Raw genomic sequence first — 21,579 nt, 5'->3', positions numbered from 1 at the left:
TCTCTCTCTCTTCTCGGACATTCGCTCCCCTTAATTCCCGAGATGAAATAATCTCCAACATAGACACGCACGCATGCACGCACCGTCGTCACATATCTTTATCTTAATAACCAATTTGATACACTCTGATAGAAATCGCCGCCTCATAGACGCTCGTCAATTCTTCCTCTCTTTTTCTTTTTGCCTGGAGTAATCGAACGAAGTGCTCGCCCGAGATTTTTTCGTTATGGTCGACGCGATTACTCGAGAGCGACTACTACGAAAATTCGCACAAATCGTGAAAATCGTATGTGTGTAATACGTAATATTATATATAATATATATGTATATATGCGCTACTTCGTCAGTCGTTCGTTCGGGCAGATTCGCCATACGAATATTTATGTATATGTAATTCTTAATGTAATATATCCTCCGCTCGTCTTTATTGGCCATTCGCTGATGATGTCGCGCGATACCGCTATGATTGGTACGATATTAGTTTGTTCTAAAGTTCTCGGACTCTAAACTGGACTTTGCGTGACAAATCCGATTTTATTTTCGTTTCGATTTATTAGCGTGAGACGTTTGAAAACTTACCGCGAATCAAATGCTTCGTAAAAGGAACTAAACGAGTTCGTTAAAATGAAATAAAGCGAATATCGATTTGCGGAACGAATTATATTTAGGAACAATTTCGTTCTTTCCGTTTGTTAGCATAATAAAATAATGATTCGTTTCAGTCTCTTGCACGTGATCGTAATTTACGAATATCGATGTATATTCATGTATCTCTGCTTCAATAATCATATTTGACCGTAGTAACACGTAAAACACGATAATTTAATAAGATCTTCAATGGTATCATACCATATGATAAAATAGAATTAAGAATCAATCGAGAGGCGTGAAAAAACTGAAGTTAGATCGTTCCGAGATGAAAACTCGAAAGTAGCAAAAACCAGAACGCGTCTCACGTTTCTAATCATAACGATATCATATTAATATTATTACGAGTTCGAGAATCTTGCATTCACTTCGCGAAACTTTAGAATGGGTACGGGCACATCGAACAATTACCACGTCTAAAAAGTATAGCCTAATGTTACGATACTCTATTCAATATAATTTTTCGTCAAATCCTCTGCATATCGTGAAATGCTCGTGATTTCGAAGGGGCGCATCAATTACAAATCGCTAATCAATGACGGAAAGCTACGAGTAATATGTAAATAAGTAGTAAAGCGCAAAGGCGGCGGAGAGGCGTCTCGCGTTAATCGATTTAATAATTGATTCTTGATGCAATAAAGTGCGTGTTACAATATCGCGCAGACGATTAATAATGACAACAGAAGAGCGGTGTAGAAAATTGAAAAATTATCGGGCCTCATTTTATCAAGTACTTTATATAAAGCGAACTAGCACATGCCGTTCCTGGAATTTAAAAGACGCGTAATTAAAATCTGTACATGTCTACGCGTGTATGTAAGTAATGTTAACTCTGCCATTATCGACGATTTTCCTCCATTATTCGTATGCAGCTATATCTTTTGCGATAATAGTAGCGATATAGCGATTATTACAGATATAATAAGAAAATAATGATTAATAGTAAATTGAAATTATTATATTAGCGATCGTTACTTCTTAATATCAGAGAGATCTAAGTAAGACAGTGGTAGTTTAATATCACAATAAGACTACTCAGGCCTCGTTAAACTGGGGCATGCTTCACGTATTAATGTTACTCCTCGCCTTGACGCTTCGTTATTAATCGCGACCCTGTGTTGGCGACACAGGTCGACTCACAGATCTTCTTCGGCGCGACCGTAATTCGATGGTGATCCCGACGTTATTGCAACGTCGGACGAATCGTTGTGTCGACATTTGTTTCGCTTCTCTACGCGCATCAACGCGACGATACATATATCGATGATATGCGCATCGTATCGCGTCGCTTATATTCGCGTAATTCATTTAAAGTATATTATGCGCTTCTAAATAATATACCTTCCCTTTCACTTTGCGCGAGTTTCTTTTTTTTATTTTTTTTTATTTTTTTTTTACCACCGACAGTCTGACGAATCGTTCGCGGTTCGTCAACAGTAAGACAACTACGCATCCTGCGAATATTCTTTGTAATTTTTTTTTATATCTATGGCCGAGATTTTATCACCCGTTAATATCGTGCACTTTACACGCGCGCGCGAGATAAACGATCCGAATCAGCTAAATATGATGGTCCGTGGTGAAACATAACCGGTATAAATTAATATAATTGCCGGTATCCTCGCTGTGAGCAGCAAAATCTACGTTGCTCGCGAGTAACTACGATAATGCGCGCGCGAGTTTGTTACGTTTACCTGAGTGACATCGTCTCAGTGTCCCCCAAAAACGCGCGAATCGATCGCTACTATATTGCTCGTCATTCGGCATGCCCGCGTGCTCTTCTCTCCCATCGTCAGATCGTCATTTTGGCCTCATAGCTCGATACATGCCGAGACTAGCGATTCTACGTGTCTAGCCTGTTTGGCATTGGGGAACGCTAACGTCAGAAATCGGTCAGCCAGTTCTATACGCGCCCTTCGTTAAATCGCGGTTGCCCTTGATTTGATATACGTCGAACAACATCTACATGTCGCAATGATGCTGAAGACCGAGGTTGCTAATCGCATCGGTGCGCGAATTAGCGCGTTTAGAAGTGGCTGGCGCAAACTCGACTTCACAATATCGGCGGCAGGAACGTGCCTGAGTCATCGAGATTCGGATCCAGACTCGCGACGATATCCCCGGTCGACGCGTGCCTCGATGTCGCAGTCTGCGTGCTGCTCGCCAGGGCGTGACTGCTCGCGCTGCCGTTCAACTTGCTCTTCATCATCAGGCCGCCGCCGTTGTCGGTGCCGTCGGTGCCGGTCGAGACCTTCTGAACGTACTTACGACCCTTGTACAGTCGGTACATCGTGTACGGCGGGTCCTCCATCGTCGTCGCTCGTTGCCGCGGCGCGCTTACGGTCACGCTCACCGTTTGCGGCAAGTGCGCGGATTCCCGCGACGTGTCGACGCTCGTCGTCGTGTTCGCGCTCGCGTTGACCGTCGACGAGGCTATCGCCGAGGACGAGGAGCTCACATGCGAAGAAGACGACGAAGTCAGCCACTCGTGACGCATCGCCTCGTCGGGGGTCATGCGTTTCTTTGGATCCCACCTGATGATATGAAAAATAATGATCGTTTAAAGAATAGAAAATTCGGGAAATTTAGGAAATTATAAATATAATAAATAAGGTTTTTATAATATATTTAAATATAAATTATAAGTATATATATTTAATATTTCCATGATACTATTTGTCACAACGAGAATTTCAAAGATTTCTCAAATTCGACTTCATCGGTATATATTAGAAATTCTGATATAATACGCGTGAAAACACTGCGTATTGTAGGAAACTTACTCGAGGCATCTGCTAACGAAGTTTACGAACAGCATGTCGGAGCACCGAAGAGCCATTGAGAGGTTCTTGCTACCTGCCCATCTCTTTTTGCCCTTGCTATTTGTCACGCATCGCGGACTCCCTTTCTGATCTATAATCATTTTAAAGTCGATTCTTTAGAGTGTTACGCCGCACACGCCCACTTCTATCATTAGGAACGCTCGAAGTCGCCGACATTGTACTCGTTATTAAGCGCCACGAGCTTACCGAAGAAGAGCCTGCGACGAGTTGCAAGATTGGTTATGTTCTCCGGTGGCAGACCGAGGACCTCCATGATACAGGCGAGCTGCTCTATCTCATCCTCGCCCGGAAACAGCGGGTATCCCGTATAAAGCTCGGCCAAGATACAGCCCAGGCTCCACATATCGATCGGCGTGCCGTAGGGAAGACCAAGAATCACTTCTGGACTCCTGTAAAACCTCGACTGTATGTACGTGTAGACGCGCTGATGACTGTAACACGAAGAACCGAAATCGATGACTTTGATGGAGCTGCTACCCCGTTGTTTCAGCAGCACGTTCTCCTGTAACGATAACAGACAACACATATGAGAGACGAAAAACTCATGAATGAAGGCAAATGTGACACGTGACACGTGCATGTAATACCTACCGGTTTTAAATCGCAATGAATGATGTTTTCTCGGTAGAGCAGTCTCAGGCAACTAATTAGCGAGTTGGCAAAACGGCGGATTAGACTCAGACTGAATCCTTGGTAATTATTCTTTTTGATTAGCTCGTACAGGTTCAAACTGTAACGAAGAGAGAGACGACCGTTTTATTTTATTCATCCGGTTTTAATAAACCCGGCTTTAATATACGCCGACGAGACTTATGACTCATCGTTATCTCGCCTGCGATCGCTCACCTCATTAGTTCGAAGCTGATACATAGGTGATTTCTGAAATAAAAATATTCTAGCATGTGTATCACATTGTGTTGCGAGTTCGTCTCCAGATCCTTCTTCCTGAGATGTTCCAAGATCCTCACCTCGATGAGAGCCTGATGATGGAATCTCTTTTTGTTCCTACAAGAAACAAAAGAGAAAGTCGCAAGCTGTTTAAATAAAGAAAACGATGTGGCGAACGGAAAAATGCCGGATGTAATAACATATTCGTTCATTACGCGGAATTTTCTCGGATAATAGCCCGAAGAGTGAGTCATAGCTCGCGAGATGACTGTGTACTTGCGTTTCCGCGTACCTGATAATCTTGATGGCGATGTGCTGTCCGGTTTTATGATCCAACGCTCGAATCACCTGACCGAAGCTTCCCTTGCCGATCACCTCCAAAATCTCGTATCTAAGAAAAAAAATGAGAAAACAGATAGCAATAAAGTATGATATGCAAAATATTTTTAAAAAAATTTGACGCATGTAGATTATTTATTGCACGCGAGAAAACTCATCGTTACATATGAGCTCTCCTATTTTCCCCGCGTTTCGTGCAATCCGTCGCATATATTTGAATGCGAAATTTACTAGACGTAGTTCTCAACACCGCAATTTCTCCACGCGAGAATAACGACGGAATTGCAAGAACGCGCGCAATTGCGAGATTCCAGAACTGGCTAGGCGAGATCTCGCCGAACAAATGGCGACAATAACGATTAAGAGGAAGAGAGGAAGAAAAATCGCGCGCCGAGACTCAATGGAAGAGGATATATAAAGGTAGACGCTTACCTATAGGAGATGTGATCGTGCAGGACCTTGTTGTAACTGCCGTTCTCGTCGTCGTAGCCACCGTTCTGGGAGGAGACCTCCTCGCCGTGAATTTTGTGGGCCGACAGGCCCAGATACCAGATCTCCGAGTACTTTTCGATCTCGGCGCGCTCGAATTCTGTCAGTCTGGAGCCGTAATACTTCACCGCTTCCTGGGGTGTCATTGGCAGCCTCCCGGCTATTTTTTTCCGAAGCAGAAACATGTATCAAGTGACCGCGTACTTCAGAAATTTACGACAGCGTCATGTAAGTCTCTCTCAAGCGACAGTTTGCACATTTTTTCTGTTAGAATATTTTAGAACGACCACCCCGGTACGTTCATTACCCTCCCTTCATTACATTTCCCTTTTAATCTCAATTACAGAAAATTTTTTATAAAAAATTGTGTATATATGTACTTATATTAAACTGTGTTTAGAGACGTTTATTCATCTGCGGAATATAAATTAAAAATCACTTTTTTATATGAATTTTTAATATGAATACTCTCTAATTAATCTCAATTACAAAGACTTTTCATTAAATTTTTAATTTTCATTAAATTCTACAAAGATATTTTTATTAAATTTTGTTAATATTTTAACGAGCCTCTCTCTCTCTCTCTGTATGCAAGATAGAGAGGCAGAGATGTTTTTATTTATTCGCGGAATACGGATTGAGAGAGAGAGAACCGTTTTCTCTCCGAAAAAATATGAATAATATTCCTCGTATGTGCCATAAGTCTTGCATTGCATGTAATTCGCGTCACCGTTATAATGCTTTGCATTTTCAAATATCCGCTTCTTAAATATTCGTTCGATCAACGACGCGAATTTAAATGACAGCGCGTTTCCCATATAAGGTTCCGCGCGATTCTCATGTAATCATAGCGTTCTCACATACCGTATACTTCGGGAGAAGTAGCGCTGATGGGTTCGTGCAGCGGCATACTATGAATGTTGTTGCTCGTGTTGTTGGAGTTGTTGGCATTGTTGTTGTCCGATTTATCCACCCGGGTTGGCTTGGTGTTGAAGAAAGGCAAATTCTGAAAACAAACGGAAAAATTTCGTTCCTTTAGCATAAAAGCCCGTCGAAATTACACGTGTTATGAAAATTTGTAACGTCAACCTCTGTGTATATGAACTCTCGTAAAACTCGCAGATTTATTTACCCACGCGTGTTTTGTCGCGGCAATGTTTTACAATCAACGAGTTTCTCAAGGGAATGGATAACCAACGTTATATTCGCCGTAAATTCTCGCGTGAAATGTCAACGATAAAATGTTAATGACAGGAGCAGATGGATCGTTAATCCCGCAATTTCTACCCCTAAAACCGAAACGTAAAATCGATTAAATTTCATCCGTGCGGAGAGACATTTAATATAGAAATTTTCAACAATAGAAGAAACATTCAAGGAAATTTTCACCTAACGAGAGTCGTTGCCAAATTTACGAGAAAGTCTGAGACGCGAATCTTGCGACATCCGATATATTATTATATATCAATGTAACCGGCCATAATTTCTCAAAGTACCTTCCGTTCGTTTCACCGCAATTTTATCGACATAAGAGAAAATAACACCGCAATTATCCCGCGTTCAATTTTCGCGTTAAAATTGCCCGAATCGCTTTTGTGGCGGCGACGCTTTTTTCTCGACGTGAAAGTGGTGCGCGATGCGGTATAATCTCTTAAAGAAAGTAGAACACGAACAGAGTGCGAGAGCGTGCACCGGCGTGTATACTGACCCCCCGATTTAACAAGTTTAATGACACCGAAGGAGAAGAGTGACCCGGCCAATTATTTCTTCGCCGCGCGAGAAAGAGCGTCGTTGAAACGTCGTCGGCTTAGAGCGACGCCTTCTTTCCGTACCAAGGGCAGTCACCGGTCGCGAATGCATCTCGAATGACAATCAGCCTTCGCTGTTGTGTTCTTGCGCCAGGGTCTCTCCGCTCCTTCATTGGATTTCCTCGCGCGTCCTTCCGCCGATGTTAAATATTTATACGACCGAACGCCGGCGATCGATCTCGGATATGATGATGCCTGTTACCGGTAGCGAGCACATCCGGCGCCAGGAAATATATATTTATGGAAAATATATACCTTAGCTTAGCATATAAGTCTCTATAGAGGAACATAAACCTTTACAAAATGGCGAGGCGATAAATTATCGCGATATATACTTTGGATGTCTGTAAACGAAGAGGTCAAATATTCCAGACTTTTATATTCCAGAGGGTTGTATAATATTTTATCGTACGATTCTTTCTCCATTCCTCTTCTAAATATTGAATCTACGCGTAATAAAGAAAATATCGAGAAAGAGACGGTGAATTTTTATTTATTTATAAATAAAAAGAGAATATATACGCGTGTGCGAAATTTCCGCAGCATTTAAATGTCCTGAGAGCAGACACCTTGCGAAGCGAATATCATGCTCACCTCGCCCCAGATGTAGTACTGTTAGCGATATTTATGCGCAGTATTACGAGAAAGTATCGAAATAACCACTGCACTCCGCAGTGAATACTCAATTACTCTCGCATAACGTTCCATCGCTGACGTTTACCTTCGCGAATGTACATCAGCATCGCGGACGTATAATTTTCCACATGCGAAACATATCGAAGCCCATTGTCGAACACACACACATTAGCTATCAGCTGATTACTCCATCTCAATTAATCTCGATCACTCTAGATCTCTTCGCGAAAGCGTTTGATCTATGTCCTACGAAAGGCGCGAGTAAACGACAAAGAACGACGCGATTTAGCGCCAATTGATCAGCTTGACGGCAATTAAGGCCAGACGAATGTAGGCATAAATCCTCATTAAAGGGTCGCCAGACGGTTCACGAATGCTCTCTCACGCGTCCTTGTTGTCTCTTCTAGTTCTACATCGCTTCGCATCTACGCGAACGCATTATTGACCGTCGATTTGATCCTAAATTGTCGCCTACAACTGCATTATTACATCGACTTTGACGACACTCTCGATCCTATACGTTACATTAATCGCGATAGAAACGTGATTTGCGATTTAATTTTGCGCGCGGTAAAAAAAAACGTGGACATTAAAAATTCAGAAAATGAATCGACTCGCCGCGGCTCTCTCCTCTGACCTGGCGTAATGAAAAATTATTATCGGCCATCCGTTGCATGGCTCGGACCGGCGATACGCGGATGAGCTTCATGCAGAACGAGGGAGATCGCGGCATAAATAAAAAGTCACGAGGGAGTGAATAACCGTGCGGTCCGGAGGCCGCTCGTATAAATTGTAATCTTACATTTACCTCGTCCCCTTTCCCGGTTCCTCTCTCTCTCTCTCTTGCCTTCCTCACACTGTGCCTGATCGATCACAGCCTCTCGCGCTCCTCTACTTTGTCGCTCGACGGAGGCTTTTCGCTGCCAAGCCACATCGCACGCATAAATAACACGCACGAAAATCGCGCCGCCAAAATTCACGTAATGAATCCGCCGAGAAGCCGAAGTTCGACCCTCAAAGATACGCCAACGACGAGAGGCAGAGGAGGAACAGCCTTGCACAAATGTAACATTGTTCCGCGACGCGGCTTGAAAATAGATCATCGCGTCTCGTTGTATACGGTTTTCGGGAGATCAACTATATAAATGTGCGGGGAAAGGGGAGAGAAATTCATCCAAGGACGCGAGAGAGCGAGTGCGGCCAATAACCGTGTATTTCTATCTACCGATCGCGCGCAGATAGGCATCATGCACAATAATTCCCCACATCTCTCTCTCTCCCTGTTATGTATGCGGTTTACCTTGTGACATCTCCCGCGGCCGCCTTTCTAATGCCTATGTGCGCTCCAACGCAGAAACTGCAGCTGCTCCCCGCGATTGCATACATATAAAGTCCAAGAAGTACTTACGCACGGTACTTAGATACGTGGGACTCTCTCGCGGACGCGGAGAGCCACGTGGGCGGTTGGTATCTCGGTACATATATACATATATATCGGAAGCAAACGTCACTCGGCCACATGCGTGGTGAACAACGATGTAGAAGAGAGGAGAGCTCATTAACCCGCGTGCAATTGGAGCACGTGTGCGTTGTTAAGCGAGCGCCTTGAAAGCGACTTAAACGGACGACAGATACAAACGATAGTGCGTTTTCACCGCGCACTCAGATACTAATTGTGCTTGCGATGCATCATGCATACATCGTGCGTGCGTCGTTGTATTGCACTTTCTCTTATGGATTTTTTTCAAATTTTCCTCGAGAGAAAAATCAGGAGTCCGCGACGCGAATTAAATTTCAGATATGAGTGTGCGAATGATAAATTTTCTTGCCTCTAGCCAGGTACGGCTTTTAACCGAATCCTACATGATACATACATCCTGTATATAATGTATGTATAATAGTGGCGGAGTTAGATAAACAGGAAGTTTGCGTGGAAACCGCTAGATACGCGTATCAACATATGTCATCAACCCGCGAATCGCGCGTTTACAAAAGCGTCAGCTGTGTACTTGTTTCATTCAGCAAATAATTCACGGCCAAATAGGTATAGCACTCGTGATAGGTAAAAGCGATTCGAAATCACTTGCGATCTATATCGAGAGAAACCCCCATTGAAGTCACTCAGTATTCGCGTTGTAATGTAATATAGCTCGACAAAACATACACAATACAAAATAACTCTCATTCAATTATCATTTCCAAAGAGGCTCTCGCACGTGCCGCGAACAAAACTGTGCTTTCTCTCTCTCTATCCCTCCTTCACACTTGCCGAATGCGGTTCATTAAAACTTTCGGCCAACGTTTCGCTCAATGTCCAGTTAACGCCGCGTATTCGGAATCTCTAGTGGAACAAATTCGTATCAATTAATTCCAATAATTCCAATTACACGAAACCAAGACAGATCGGCCAAAGAGATTGACAAATTGGTGCCGTTCGCGGTTTCCATCGAGAGTGTCATTGCACGGTCCGAGATATTTCATAGAAAATTTCTTTCTCACAGTTAAAAACATAAATTTTGAAAAAACGCATTAATTACAATTATAATTTTACTTCGTATGAAGTAAAGGAAGCATGGGTTGTAAATGTAAATGTAACAAATTTCGATTGCAATTTGATGCAAATTTATTTTCAGGCAGAAAGAAGAAGGATTATACTCTCTTTCTCTCTCTGACGTAAAATCCAGTCAATCTAATCAAATTGAAGTGAGTGCAATTTTACGGTTAAAAGTTTCTTCGCGATGTTCCGTTATCGAGATTAGCTCTGCGAGCAACTGTTCGAGCTATTCCTTAGTCGTAAATTAGAAAGTGTTTTTGTTACAAATATGTATACGATCTTGCGGAACGCCAGAAGTGAAACCGCTGCCAGTAAACGTTATAAATCACCGACTAATCGTACGTTAACGACTTAATTTCGCGTGGCTATTAATAGGTTCCTCCAAAATATATTCCTTCACGGGGATCCACTATGGGCAGTTATTTGAACAGGTGCCACTCGTAGCTACGATTTGGCGGCGGCATCCAGTCGGTGAGATTTATCGTTCAATAAAAAGCTTGCATTCTGCCGCCTAAGAGTACTGGCGAACGATTGTAAAACCGAGGCGCGAGTTAGCATTATTTAAACATTCTAATATTTGGACAGCGATCATTCCGTTTGAACTGCCAAGCAAATCGAGCGTTCGATATCCACCATAAACACCGTTAAAAATATCCCGGATTACTAAATCGCCGTTTCCGCGTTTCGGTGCATTAGCGAACATTTATAAAGAGAAAACGATTTCGCGCGAACGATAAAATTCTCTCTCTTTTTTTTTCTCACCTCGGCGCAAATATAAAACAATCGAAAATAACGGTTCTCTATATATTTGATGTAGAATATAATCCAATCAACGAACAAAAAGGTTACTCTCTTTCAAGAGTTAACGCGCACTTCCGCGTTCATAATTAAACTTAAAGTCGGATGTGGTCAAGCATACCCCGGGTATTTACCGTTAGTATTTTAATTAACGAAATCCGTCATAAGCATTATTTCTATAATAAGCCTAATGCATCGGCCACCCCCGGCGCGATTACCGATTACATGGAAGATTTATTAACCATCGCGTATACATTATACTACATATACCGTGAAGCTGCCGGTTCTATTAAAATAACGCAAAATAGAAAGAAAAACCGCGCCGTACATATATCTCTCTCGTTAGATGGGTCAGATATCTGAACTTCTGGAAATATTATCCCGGGTTTGATCTCCCTTCCATACGTTACGTATATATCCGCATACCTTGTTATATACCTTTAATCTATTTAATCTACCTCAGTTTAACATTGAAATACGATTAAATCGCTAATCACGGTTGAACCACATTAATCGCCATTTTGCACCAAGTGTTATATACAGTTTAAAGCGCGAATCAGCGAAAGCGAATAAAATTCCGAAGCTCGTTAAAAGTGCCATTCGTGGGTGCTTTTCTCTTTCCGCACAATTTCTCTTTTTTGCTCGGTCACGCGCGGTTTCGACTTAAAAAAAAGCATCCGCAGCGTTCCCGGAGGGAAGATATCATCCGAACGATATCCTCTAACACGCTATCATTGACACACTTGCTGAACACTTGTCGTCATGACTCGGCTTTGATCGAAAGTTGCAACACACCTACTCACCCAAGTTGCAGGTTGCACATCCTGGCCATTATTATTGCGTAAGAGTTACACATAGCCGATCGCTTCCTTTTCGCGGAGCAAAAGGAGCGCGAACGCGACCAACCGGTATTTTCGCCAGGCAACCACGCGTATATATGTACGTACATGCGTGCGTTCTAGGTAAATTTCATAATTATGTAACGGAGAACCGACGCGATAAAAGCGCTCGTGTAGGACGTGGATTTCTCTCTCTCTCTCCCTGGATTACACCGAGATTACATCGGCCACAGGTTCGATCGTTTGAACCGCGATCGATTGTAACGTTAACGCGATACCGAGGCTGCTTAATAATCAACGATTCGTGAAACGAGATTCTTGTAATTGCGCTCTCAAACTGCTTTTCGAAATATGCGAAATGCATTTCGCATAGGAAATGATTACAGGCGAATTATTGCCACATATAGGCGAGCTATCGTATCGTATCGTTGCATAACGTTGCTGGATATATCGCGTGTTGTGCTTCGATGAAGACGGATTTCTAGGAAAACTTTTTTATCTGCTCCGCACACTCTCTTTCTCTTTGTCTTCCCCTCTCTTTTTTCTCTTTCTGTCCAATTCTGTATTCAATGTAAGTTGTATATATAGAAAAATATCTATATCAACGGGGCAATCGATAAGATTTTAATTATTATCATTATACTAACATTTTTTGATAACATACGACGCGTCCAAAAGTTATCAAAAATCATAGCTGTGAAGCATGATGTAACAATCTACTTGGGATATATTTATTATATATTTATTATAGACTTATTATAGATTATTTATAGATTACTATGGATTGGAGGAAAGAGAAAACGTTGCGCATACGAAGCACGAAATAAACGTCCAAATAATTCATATGACGCGAGCGATATATATTAAATAATTATAAATGATTACCGGATGACAGTCATGCTTTCCAAACACGGTGGATTTAATAAAAGGCCGCTTTATACCGAGCGCGGTTGCAGATCCATATTAGCTGCATATTATGTTAATTCACGCGCGTTTGGCGAAATGAACGATACACCGCGGGTTTCAATCGCGCAAGTGGATCACGCGATTTCGATGCGCGCCGTTGCAATTTTCCCAACTGGAATTTCACGGTTTCATCTGTGATAAACAATATGATTTATTCACGCACGGAGAACCAACGTCGGAACATAGGTTACTATGTTCTACGAGTTTCTATGTATCTACGAGAATCAGAATAAAAGCTTCGCAAAGTGCAAAGAGAGAGAAAAGACAGAGACAGAGAAAGAATGGGCTGTTTGAAGAATGCACGAGAAGCAGAAAATATAATCTCTCTCGACGCCCGATATATATATTTACGCGGCCTATAAACTTATTTATTTGCACGATATGCTGAATTTCAAGCGATTCCGGACAGGGCGAGATCAGATTCCGAGCAAGTTGCGCGTTTATGGAAGATGCGAAAATTGCCGGCAATTTCTCCGGGAGACTAACAATGGGGAAATCTATGATCGATCTTGACTGATCGACGCGTAGTATCCTTACTCTCTCGCGGGACTGACGCGAAACTGACCTCAAATAAAACCTGCTAGAAAACATCTCTCGCGAGGCACCGCTTCTTTTTACGCTCTCGAATAATAAACTGGTTTTGGAGTTCCGGCTCTCCGTACAGCTCGCGGAGGGTCGCGCGAGAGCGCCTTAATAAGGCAACGAAACCTTTACGTACGTACATGGCAACGACTAGACGAAGCGGTCGTCTTCATTTCCCGCATTGAACAACCATCGAGCATCCCACCTTGATTATCTACAATTTATAGGAAATTAAAAAATCGGTATATATCTCGACGAGCTTGAATCTTGTTGTAAACAATCATGATCAATCCCTGACATTTAAACAAATATATATAATTTATAAGATTTTTTTTCCAAACTATATAGCCTGCGTTTTCCCCCCCGTGTATTTCAGTTTCATTTTAAGGATTTTATGACGAACGATTCGCTGACGAAGAACAACGGGTCTTTCGGTCGGAATGCTCGCGGAACCCGAGATGGAGGTCTTTATTATGATTTTTCCCGTGCGCTTCACCCGCGGACAATGGAAACTGGAAAGACAATCGAGCGTCAAGCCCGTGGAAGCCTTTCATTGCTTAACAACTTCTGCGTATTGAAATTCAATCGTGCACTGTGCAGCATCGGGGATACCTTTGTCGTTCGCGTCGTAGGCCATGGCGACACAATTTCCGCCTCGGAGCAGGAATTCCATCGAATGCTGAATTCCCGTTCCCTCGTCTTGGCCGTCTTCGACGGCACAAACGACCGGGGAGCAATTATTTCGTTGGGATTTATCGGTTGTCGTCGCTCTGACACGAAAGTTCACCTCGTAAAATCGCGCGTTTCAAGCTCGTCGCTAATTTCTCTTCAGCATTCCTTTTTATTCGTAATTAAAAAAGAAATATTTGCGCATCAGATGTTCTCCAACCGGTAGAAATTAATAAATATGATTAATAAATATAATAAAATGATGACAAAAATACGAGATTTGATAATTATGAAAGTGTCGCTCAAGGTAATAATTGATGAGTAAAAAAAAAGCGCGCATTATGCACGTCGAAAAATAAATACACTTTTCGTAGACTATGTACTCTCTGGATGACTGGTATTTTTTTCACATCGACCTCGAAAAACTTGGGCGCAACCGGATGCGGCTGCGATCTCGCCAAGGAAAAGTCGCACACGGCCTTCTTGCACACGTGAGCCTGTCACGTGTTCTCAGGGCGCACACGTAGTACGGTGGATCTCCTCAGCTAGCTATCACACCGATTGCCATGTTGACATGTTATCGAACACGCGTATACATATACAGTCCGAAACAAGCTCTCTTGTCGCTTCTCTCGACGTCCGTCTGGATCGTCGAGGTGATGATTCGTATGGTTTATGCGAGATCACGAGATCGCGTGGCGCAGCTGCGAGAGAGAAGTTTGTCGGACCGGGAAAGTTTCACGAAAGGGGCCAGCACCCAAAATTCTGACCGCGAAAAAAAACGAGGATACGAGCTATTAGTTTCCATCACACGCTGACGCGTTCTCTCGAATGTTTTTCCTGTTCTCTAAAACACCTGCTATTTATGGCCTTCTTGCGGAGGTTCTTTCTTGGAAAATTCTTTACGTTGGCAGGCAATATCCAGCTGGGAAAGTGTTGATTTACGAGAGATAGGAGTTCTTGTGTAGATATTCAATTTACATCTTTATGGCATAAGCTATTATTGTTAGAAGTGATTTGTTTTATGAATATATTTTGAACTTTTACAGGCAGAGATAATTTTTTAAAGATCTATCTGCGTTTATAAAATCAACACTTTTTCTAATTTGATATTAATCTCGCGTAGATTAAATATGATAATTATCTTTCAGACTTATCTCGACTGTTCTATACAATATTGCTGCGTATTAATAAGCCCCGGCTAATTAAATCAATTAGTCAAAGGTAAAAAGATTGGTTTACAATCGCATGATACATTTATGTAATGCGATCGCAAACAATGATTCGCTCGTGTCTGTGAGGAATATAGAGCCAAGGCTGGTCGCCTTGACACACAACGGAACGCTCACCTCAGAACCGGAAAACGGTAATCGCTTAGTCTTAACGATGCGTTTTGCAACGGCACCTTGGAAAGCAACGTTAAAAACAGCAACTATTGCGACAATTATTTTATTCATTAAACGTGACAGCACGAAGATACAACAAATATACACGTTAGAGAAGCGCGTTAATGGAACAGTCAGTTAATTTCAAAGAAACCCACTTCTCATCCTAAGAAACACAATGATGACTGTGATTGCGCGAAACAAAGTTTCGTCGTCAGATGCCGATAAATTGATTCGAGACACCTTTTGTGGACAAGTAAGAACAATCGAAAATAATTTTACGCAAATATAATATCTTTTGACATATACACACGTGGGAGAAAAAATCAAGGCTAATCTTGCGCAACCGTACGAAAAGATCAAGGTGCATCGCGAAAAGTCTCGAATTCCAGGTGTGTCAGATGCAGCAATGGATAACACACCTTCGTCGCACGTAATTCTCGCACGCGTCGCGCATTAGTAGAGACATACAATATATATAAACCACGTCGATATAAAAAGCCGCGGGCTCTTTTACGGCGCGTTCCCGCGAGTCTTCGAATTCCACGCGACCAGCTGTTCCATAATGATCGCCCGCGGACATTCTCGAAAGGCTTCATATTCTGGATATGTTTTACGGAGAGGAAGGGAGAGAGTCTTATTTCGCGTGCCTATCCCGCGATTCCTAATAATAATCGTACATTTCAAGGAGAGAAACTTATCCAAGGAAGGATAATGTTGCGTCTTCCTCGATATAACTCATAAATCGGTAAGTCATTCTCATAAAGTGGGCTCTCGTGAAAGGGAATACGTCGTATCGAACATCGGGAAAAAATTGAGCCAGGCATTTATAGCGACGAGTATTACAAAGACGGCGATCGATCAATTATTCCATTCATCGTTATCGATTGACGACGCATTCTCGAGGGTACCGCAATTTCCGTCGCAAAGATGTGTGTCACGTAAATAAGACTATATAATACGGCTGGCGCGCTTTCAAGCGTAACTAACCGGTATTTAAACCCGTCTTTATCGCCCGATTTATTATAGGTTTCTCTCGTTACTGAGTTTAGATTACCGTAGACGAGTTATTAAACCGAAAACTCCATCGTTCGTTAGTCGCGCACCGGTGTATCGGTATACCTCATCAGTTTCGCCGTTCTAAAATAAAGGCGTAGCGTTTATTGAGAATCTTATCAGATAAGGAGAGTAAAGGTAAAAATTTTCGCGAGTCAATACTGAATGGAGCAGTGCAGTAACGTAAATCGTGCAGGGTCATTTCGAATCGCAAAGTGCATCGGGAGATGCATTTCTGCAACTTTGCAAGTCTCCGCATTCTCACGGTAATATAACGGTAACATAGATTCTTTTTTCTCCTCAAATGAGTGCGTAAGTTCCTTGGTAAAATTCGTATTGCAAATACAATCGATAAATGATAATGGATTAACCGCGCTGTGCACTTATGCATTATGAAGGAAGATGCACGCGAGAAGACCTCGAAATTCCAAGCGTGTTACCACGCGATTTATGCTATACGCGTGTCTCGTCAAGGTTCGAACACATGTGTTTATATATCGGGACCCGATTGAAGCACTCCATCTCGATATACAGAGATATGTACTGTGTGCGTTACGCACGATCCGGCGGAAGTCACGTGACGCGAGCTCGCACGGCCCACCGGAAGCGACATGGATCGACAGACAAACGCTCGCAAGTCCCATTATGTAAGAGAAAAGAAACGCGCCGGCCTCCACGGGCAGTTTAACGGCGACCCTGACTTATTATCGGTCTTTAACGATCGGCAATCGGCGGCGAATCGTCAGAACGTTCCATTAAAACCCTCTGTAATCCCCTCGACGCTAACGGGACACGCGTGATCCGAGCGTTTCTTCAGGATAAGGTGGAACACGATATTAATCCCGGCCCCGGCGGCTACTTCCCGCCTCTCTTGTAACGTTTTTCTCGTTTTCCGATACCGAGAGTAAGCGCGATAGCACCCATCAAGCTGCACTCGCGATAAGCGATAATTATACTTCGAAAACGGGAGGCGGAAGTTATTGTTTTTCTCGAAGCACGCTCGATCGAAAAAAGTTTTAATAAACTTGTAAAATTGCACATTTTGATTATTAAAATCTAATTCCGATTATTCATGCGGCCCAATGAGTAAAAAAAAAATCGCTCCAGAAAATAAAAGATTTCAGTGGAACACAGTGCGTTAACGTAATCAATTGTGGAAAGTCACACAACGCAGTTTCGCGCACGCAACCGAGAACGCGAAAAGAAATCGCATATTGCTCATTTTTCCATGAGAAACATCTCACGGTGCACCTAGAAATTATTAGGATATATAAAAATGACAAAGAAAAAATATAATGATGTCTAATGAATATACAAAAATGCAAATTTGTTTATACATCGCTGCGTAACTTTATATATCTTAATTAAAAATATTAATCTCAAAAGGTGTCATTCTTCTTTATCAAAAAAAATTTAACATTATTATATAAAAAAATTAATTTTTCCGCCTTCAAACCGTGCGTGTCCTTTTCAAATCTCGGATACCTTGTATAGGTATGAGTGGGTGCGTAACTGCGGCTTATTTTAAATTCATTTCGTACCAGGTACGCAATTTCGCTGATAGACAAAACCGGTTATTTTGTCGCGACCGCTAGGAACGAAGCTACTGGTACAGTTCATCGTCCTTTTGTCGCCGACTCGAATGCCCTCGTCGGCAACCTTACACGGGTTACCGGTGTGCGCGAGCGCAAGATGCGTGTTTAGCGTCTACACATCGGCGCACCGATAACGCATCGCCCCGTCTGGTATATCTTCCTCTCGGTGGTCTCATAATTGAACCGGCTAATGAATATTTATACCTTAGGCCCGATTATACGGCCGCATGGAAGCGTGTTCGCACGTTGCTGATAGTTGCGCGTGTTGATCGTGGATCATTAGAAATTTAAACGTCGCGAATTAGCCACGGCCTGTCTTCGTTGTGCGCAAACTGGATTTCATAGCTCGGAGCTACGATGGAGAGAGAATAAGAGGAGGCAATTACAAACACAAGCTGTCCTGTGTGAATTACTGGAAAGCTCCTCCTCACAATCAGTCCCTACTTTGGGCTTGCTTTTCTCAAAAAAAAAATTTTTTTTTCATGTGGATATAAATATCTTATGTTATTTTTTTCTGTTTTATCTTATATGTGTCTATTATTAATCCAACTCTACTTTAGAATATACAATTGTTCTCTTAATACATATACTTTATACTTTGTCACTTTATATTTCGAATTAATTAGACACTTTCAAAAGAGTATCCAAGTACCTAACTTACTCCAATCCGAACTTCACTCCAAAATTAAACTAATAATAACGTCAAAGTTGTAATTCTAGGTCGTAGTCGGTATAAACCAGTGTTTCATTAACATCGCTTTCCCGAATCGGACAATAGCCGTTAATAGTGTTGGCGGTGGTATACAGTTTCTCATTGTCATCTTCACCCACACCATTTTATCGATTCGTGTACACGCGCGATCGCACGAAACGCACAACGGCGAGCTTATAATCGAACGGATATCTCCATTAGCATAGTCATAACCATCCGAGACCCACATATGCACGGGCGCATGGAGTCAAAGTGCGTATGGAGATAACGGTACATCAGCATGCGCGCGCGTGTGTTTGCGCGAGTGCGCGCCGAGAGAGAGGAGAGGAGAAACGCCTGTGTGAGCTATGTGTTTCCGCATGGTCGATGATGAGATCCGACGAAGCAACCGATACACCGGCTAATCAGACAGCCGTTTGTACAGCCGCGCTGGAAAGCGCGAGAGATTTTACTTGGCGCGACTCGACATTCCATCGACAGAAAGTCTCGTGCGGACAAACATGCCGCAACTACATTTAACACTCGCACCAGATAAGAGTACATCGATTTTAGAATTGAATACGAAGCTATATATCGGACACTTTCTCACGTCTTATTGAGAAGAAGACACGCACATCATAAGATAAAATAAAATAATAAAAATAAAAAATTAAATAAAAAGAGAGTATTAATAAATTGTAATTTCTTAAATGCGAATCGCCGCGGTTCAGTTCATTGAAAATCCCGTTACCCCTTTCTCGCTTAACGCGACAATTGAATATAATTCCCATTTCCATCGCGGCAAATCGTTTCGCAGAAAGCGAAGATATATTTCATGTCCGCTGACGAGAAGATCGCAAATGAGTTATAATGAACACTGACACGGCGGGCGCCGATTGTTTGCGGTGTCATGAAGGCGTCGCATTGTCTCTTGCTTAACAAGCGCGAGTACAATTATCAAATACGACATCGTGTCAAGCAGTTCTTGCTCGATTGCGAATCTTTATACAATTTATTTCGTCGACGGTCATTCATCGCGCGCGCGCGAGAAAATTATAGGACGAAGAGGAGAGAGATGAGAATATTATATTAACAATAGGACACAAGCGTTACGTGTGTGTTACGCAAGAACGGTTTAGAGAGAGAGAGAAGAGGGATAAGCTGCGCAGTTTCTCTCGAAGAATACGCGACACGCGGGCGTCCTACTTCAAGTCGCATTTAAAGCGTGCGATTGCAATTCCGTCCAAGAAGTATAGGTACGTCGTCGTTTAGTAAAATTGTTTCGAGTATTAAAACCGTAATAACAGTCATAAAATCAAATAACTGATAATCGTTCGGGGTGGAGGAACCTACAATTACGTCATTTCCCTCAATGTCGATATCGATGTCGGTAATTTCCCTTCACTCGTCGCTCTTACATCTCAACGAAGTTAAGTACGAAGGACTTGGGAGAGACAATTGTCCTCCTCCCGTAAGACTAGGCGGAAAAACGTTTGCGTGTTGTTACAGCTCGGTTGCTAATCTCGGCGTTGTGTTACTTTTGTCACCAGGATCGTTAGCCCGCGAGGTGGCCCGCAGGTAGCGTATTTATGCTATCGCGAAATCCGAGATACAATGCGAGATGGTCGGGTTACCAGCGCCTTGTGCGTAAGTAACGCTTATGCGAGCGAGGCTTCTTATGGTCGCATGACGTTCGCGCGTTATTGTTGCAAATCCTGACTCCATTAACTTGCGCGTACTGAATCTTTGATGTCTCGAACGCGGTAAAATCGCAAACAATCGACCGTCGTCGACTCCTACGTCAGAGAGCGCGTCGCGTAATACACTCGGCGGATTTAATTAGCGGGAGGAGCAGCCCGCCTGTGTTTTCAATTACTGCACAACTCCCGGTGTCTCGCTCCCGAAATCCCACAAAGACCTCGTTTGGCAAAAAGTGCAATTTCGTAATTTTCACGCGGAACAGAATTAAGCGTTATAATAAAGCGCGCTAAAATGGCGAAATAAAAAGTACATCAACGATAAATTATCGCGCATTATGTAAAAACGATTTAAAATTAATAACGAAAATATGCAAAATGCGCGAGATAGAAAATTCTTTCTCTCTCTCTCGAAATTAAATGAAAAAGTTTGTGAAAAATTGTTTGCCACATAGCAGGCAGAAAAAAGTTATCGATATTCAGCCGTGATTCGGCATTCAGCTTTGATTATTCGGACTGTAATGAATATAAGAATGAATTAGCACGACGCGACGATTTATTTTCACATTATATTATCGCAAATACAGAGTTAGACGTAACGGAGTCGCCATACGTAATCGCAGACACTGCAATTTTGATTAGAACAATCGGTGGGATGTTGACTAGGTATATGTACAGATACATGTGAACGAGGAATTCGTAACGATCAATGATATATAAACTTTGATCCCGAAGTAGATCGCGTGCAATTAAATAATGTACACACTCATTCGAGGATTTTATAAAGAGTCCACACATATATACAAAATATATAAATTATCGCGTTCTAATTAAATTGTTCACGTATAATTAATTAAATTCACTTAAATTAACTTTCCAATTAATAATACTTTTATTCTTCTCTCACTCAATGCACACAAACCGCGTCATTCCTATCGAAGTAGAGTGATTTATATATTGGATTGCTTTGAATGATTGTGTGTGACGACCACGGTATGTCATCTCGTGTAAAATCTCTCGAGACTGTAAATCTATCCGACGAGATACATATAAAATTATTACGAATATCACAGCATCCTTATATAAGTTCCTACAT

The 21,579-nt window shown here is 42.2% G+C and overlaps 1 protein-coding gene across 2 annotated transcripts in view; it reads right to left on the bottom strand.

Moving 5' to 3' along the window:
• Positions 1–171: 171 nt before the first annotated feature.
• Positions 172–21,579, bottom strand: part of LOC145934831 (uncharacterized) — a 145,260-nt gene continuing 123,852 nt past the window's right edge. For both annotated transcript variants that reach the window (XM_083035610.1, XM_083035611.1), the window contains 8 exons: positions 6,072–6,213; positions 5,151–5,367; positions 4,672–4,770; positions 4,338–4,496; positions 4,083–4,221; positions 3,678–3,993; positions 3,432–3,561; positions 172–3,182 (listed from right to left, as the gene is read on the bottom strand). In XM_083035610.1, the coding sequence (XP_082891736.1) occupies positions 2,702–3,182; positions 3,432–3,561; positions 3,678–3,993; positions 4,083–4,221; positions 4,338–4,496; positions 4,672–4,770; positions 5,151–5,367; positions 6,072–6,213 (1,683 nt within the window). In that variant the 3' untranslated portion in view covers positions 172–2,701. The remainder of the gene's footprint in view (positions 3,183–3,431; positions 3,562–3,677; positions 3,994–4,082; positions 4,222–4,337; positions 4,497–4,671; positions 4,771–5,150; positions 5,368–6,071; positions 6,214–21,579) is intronic.

Source organism: Prenolepis imparis, unplaced genomic scaffold, assembly GCF_030444845.1.
Source record: "Prenolepis imparis isolate NDT839.2.m4 unplaced genomic scaffold, iyPreImpa1.0 SCAF_4, whole genome shotgun sequence".
NCBI classification, from domain to species: Eukaryota; Metazoa; Arthropoda; class Insecta; order Hymenoptera; family Formicidae; genus Prenolepis; species Prenolepis imparis.
The sequence above is the reverse complement of the archived record's forward strand: the minus strand, read 5'-3'. Positions and strand labels throughout refer to the sequence as shown.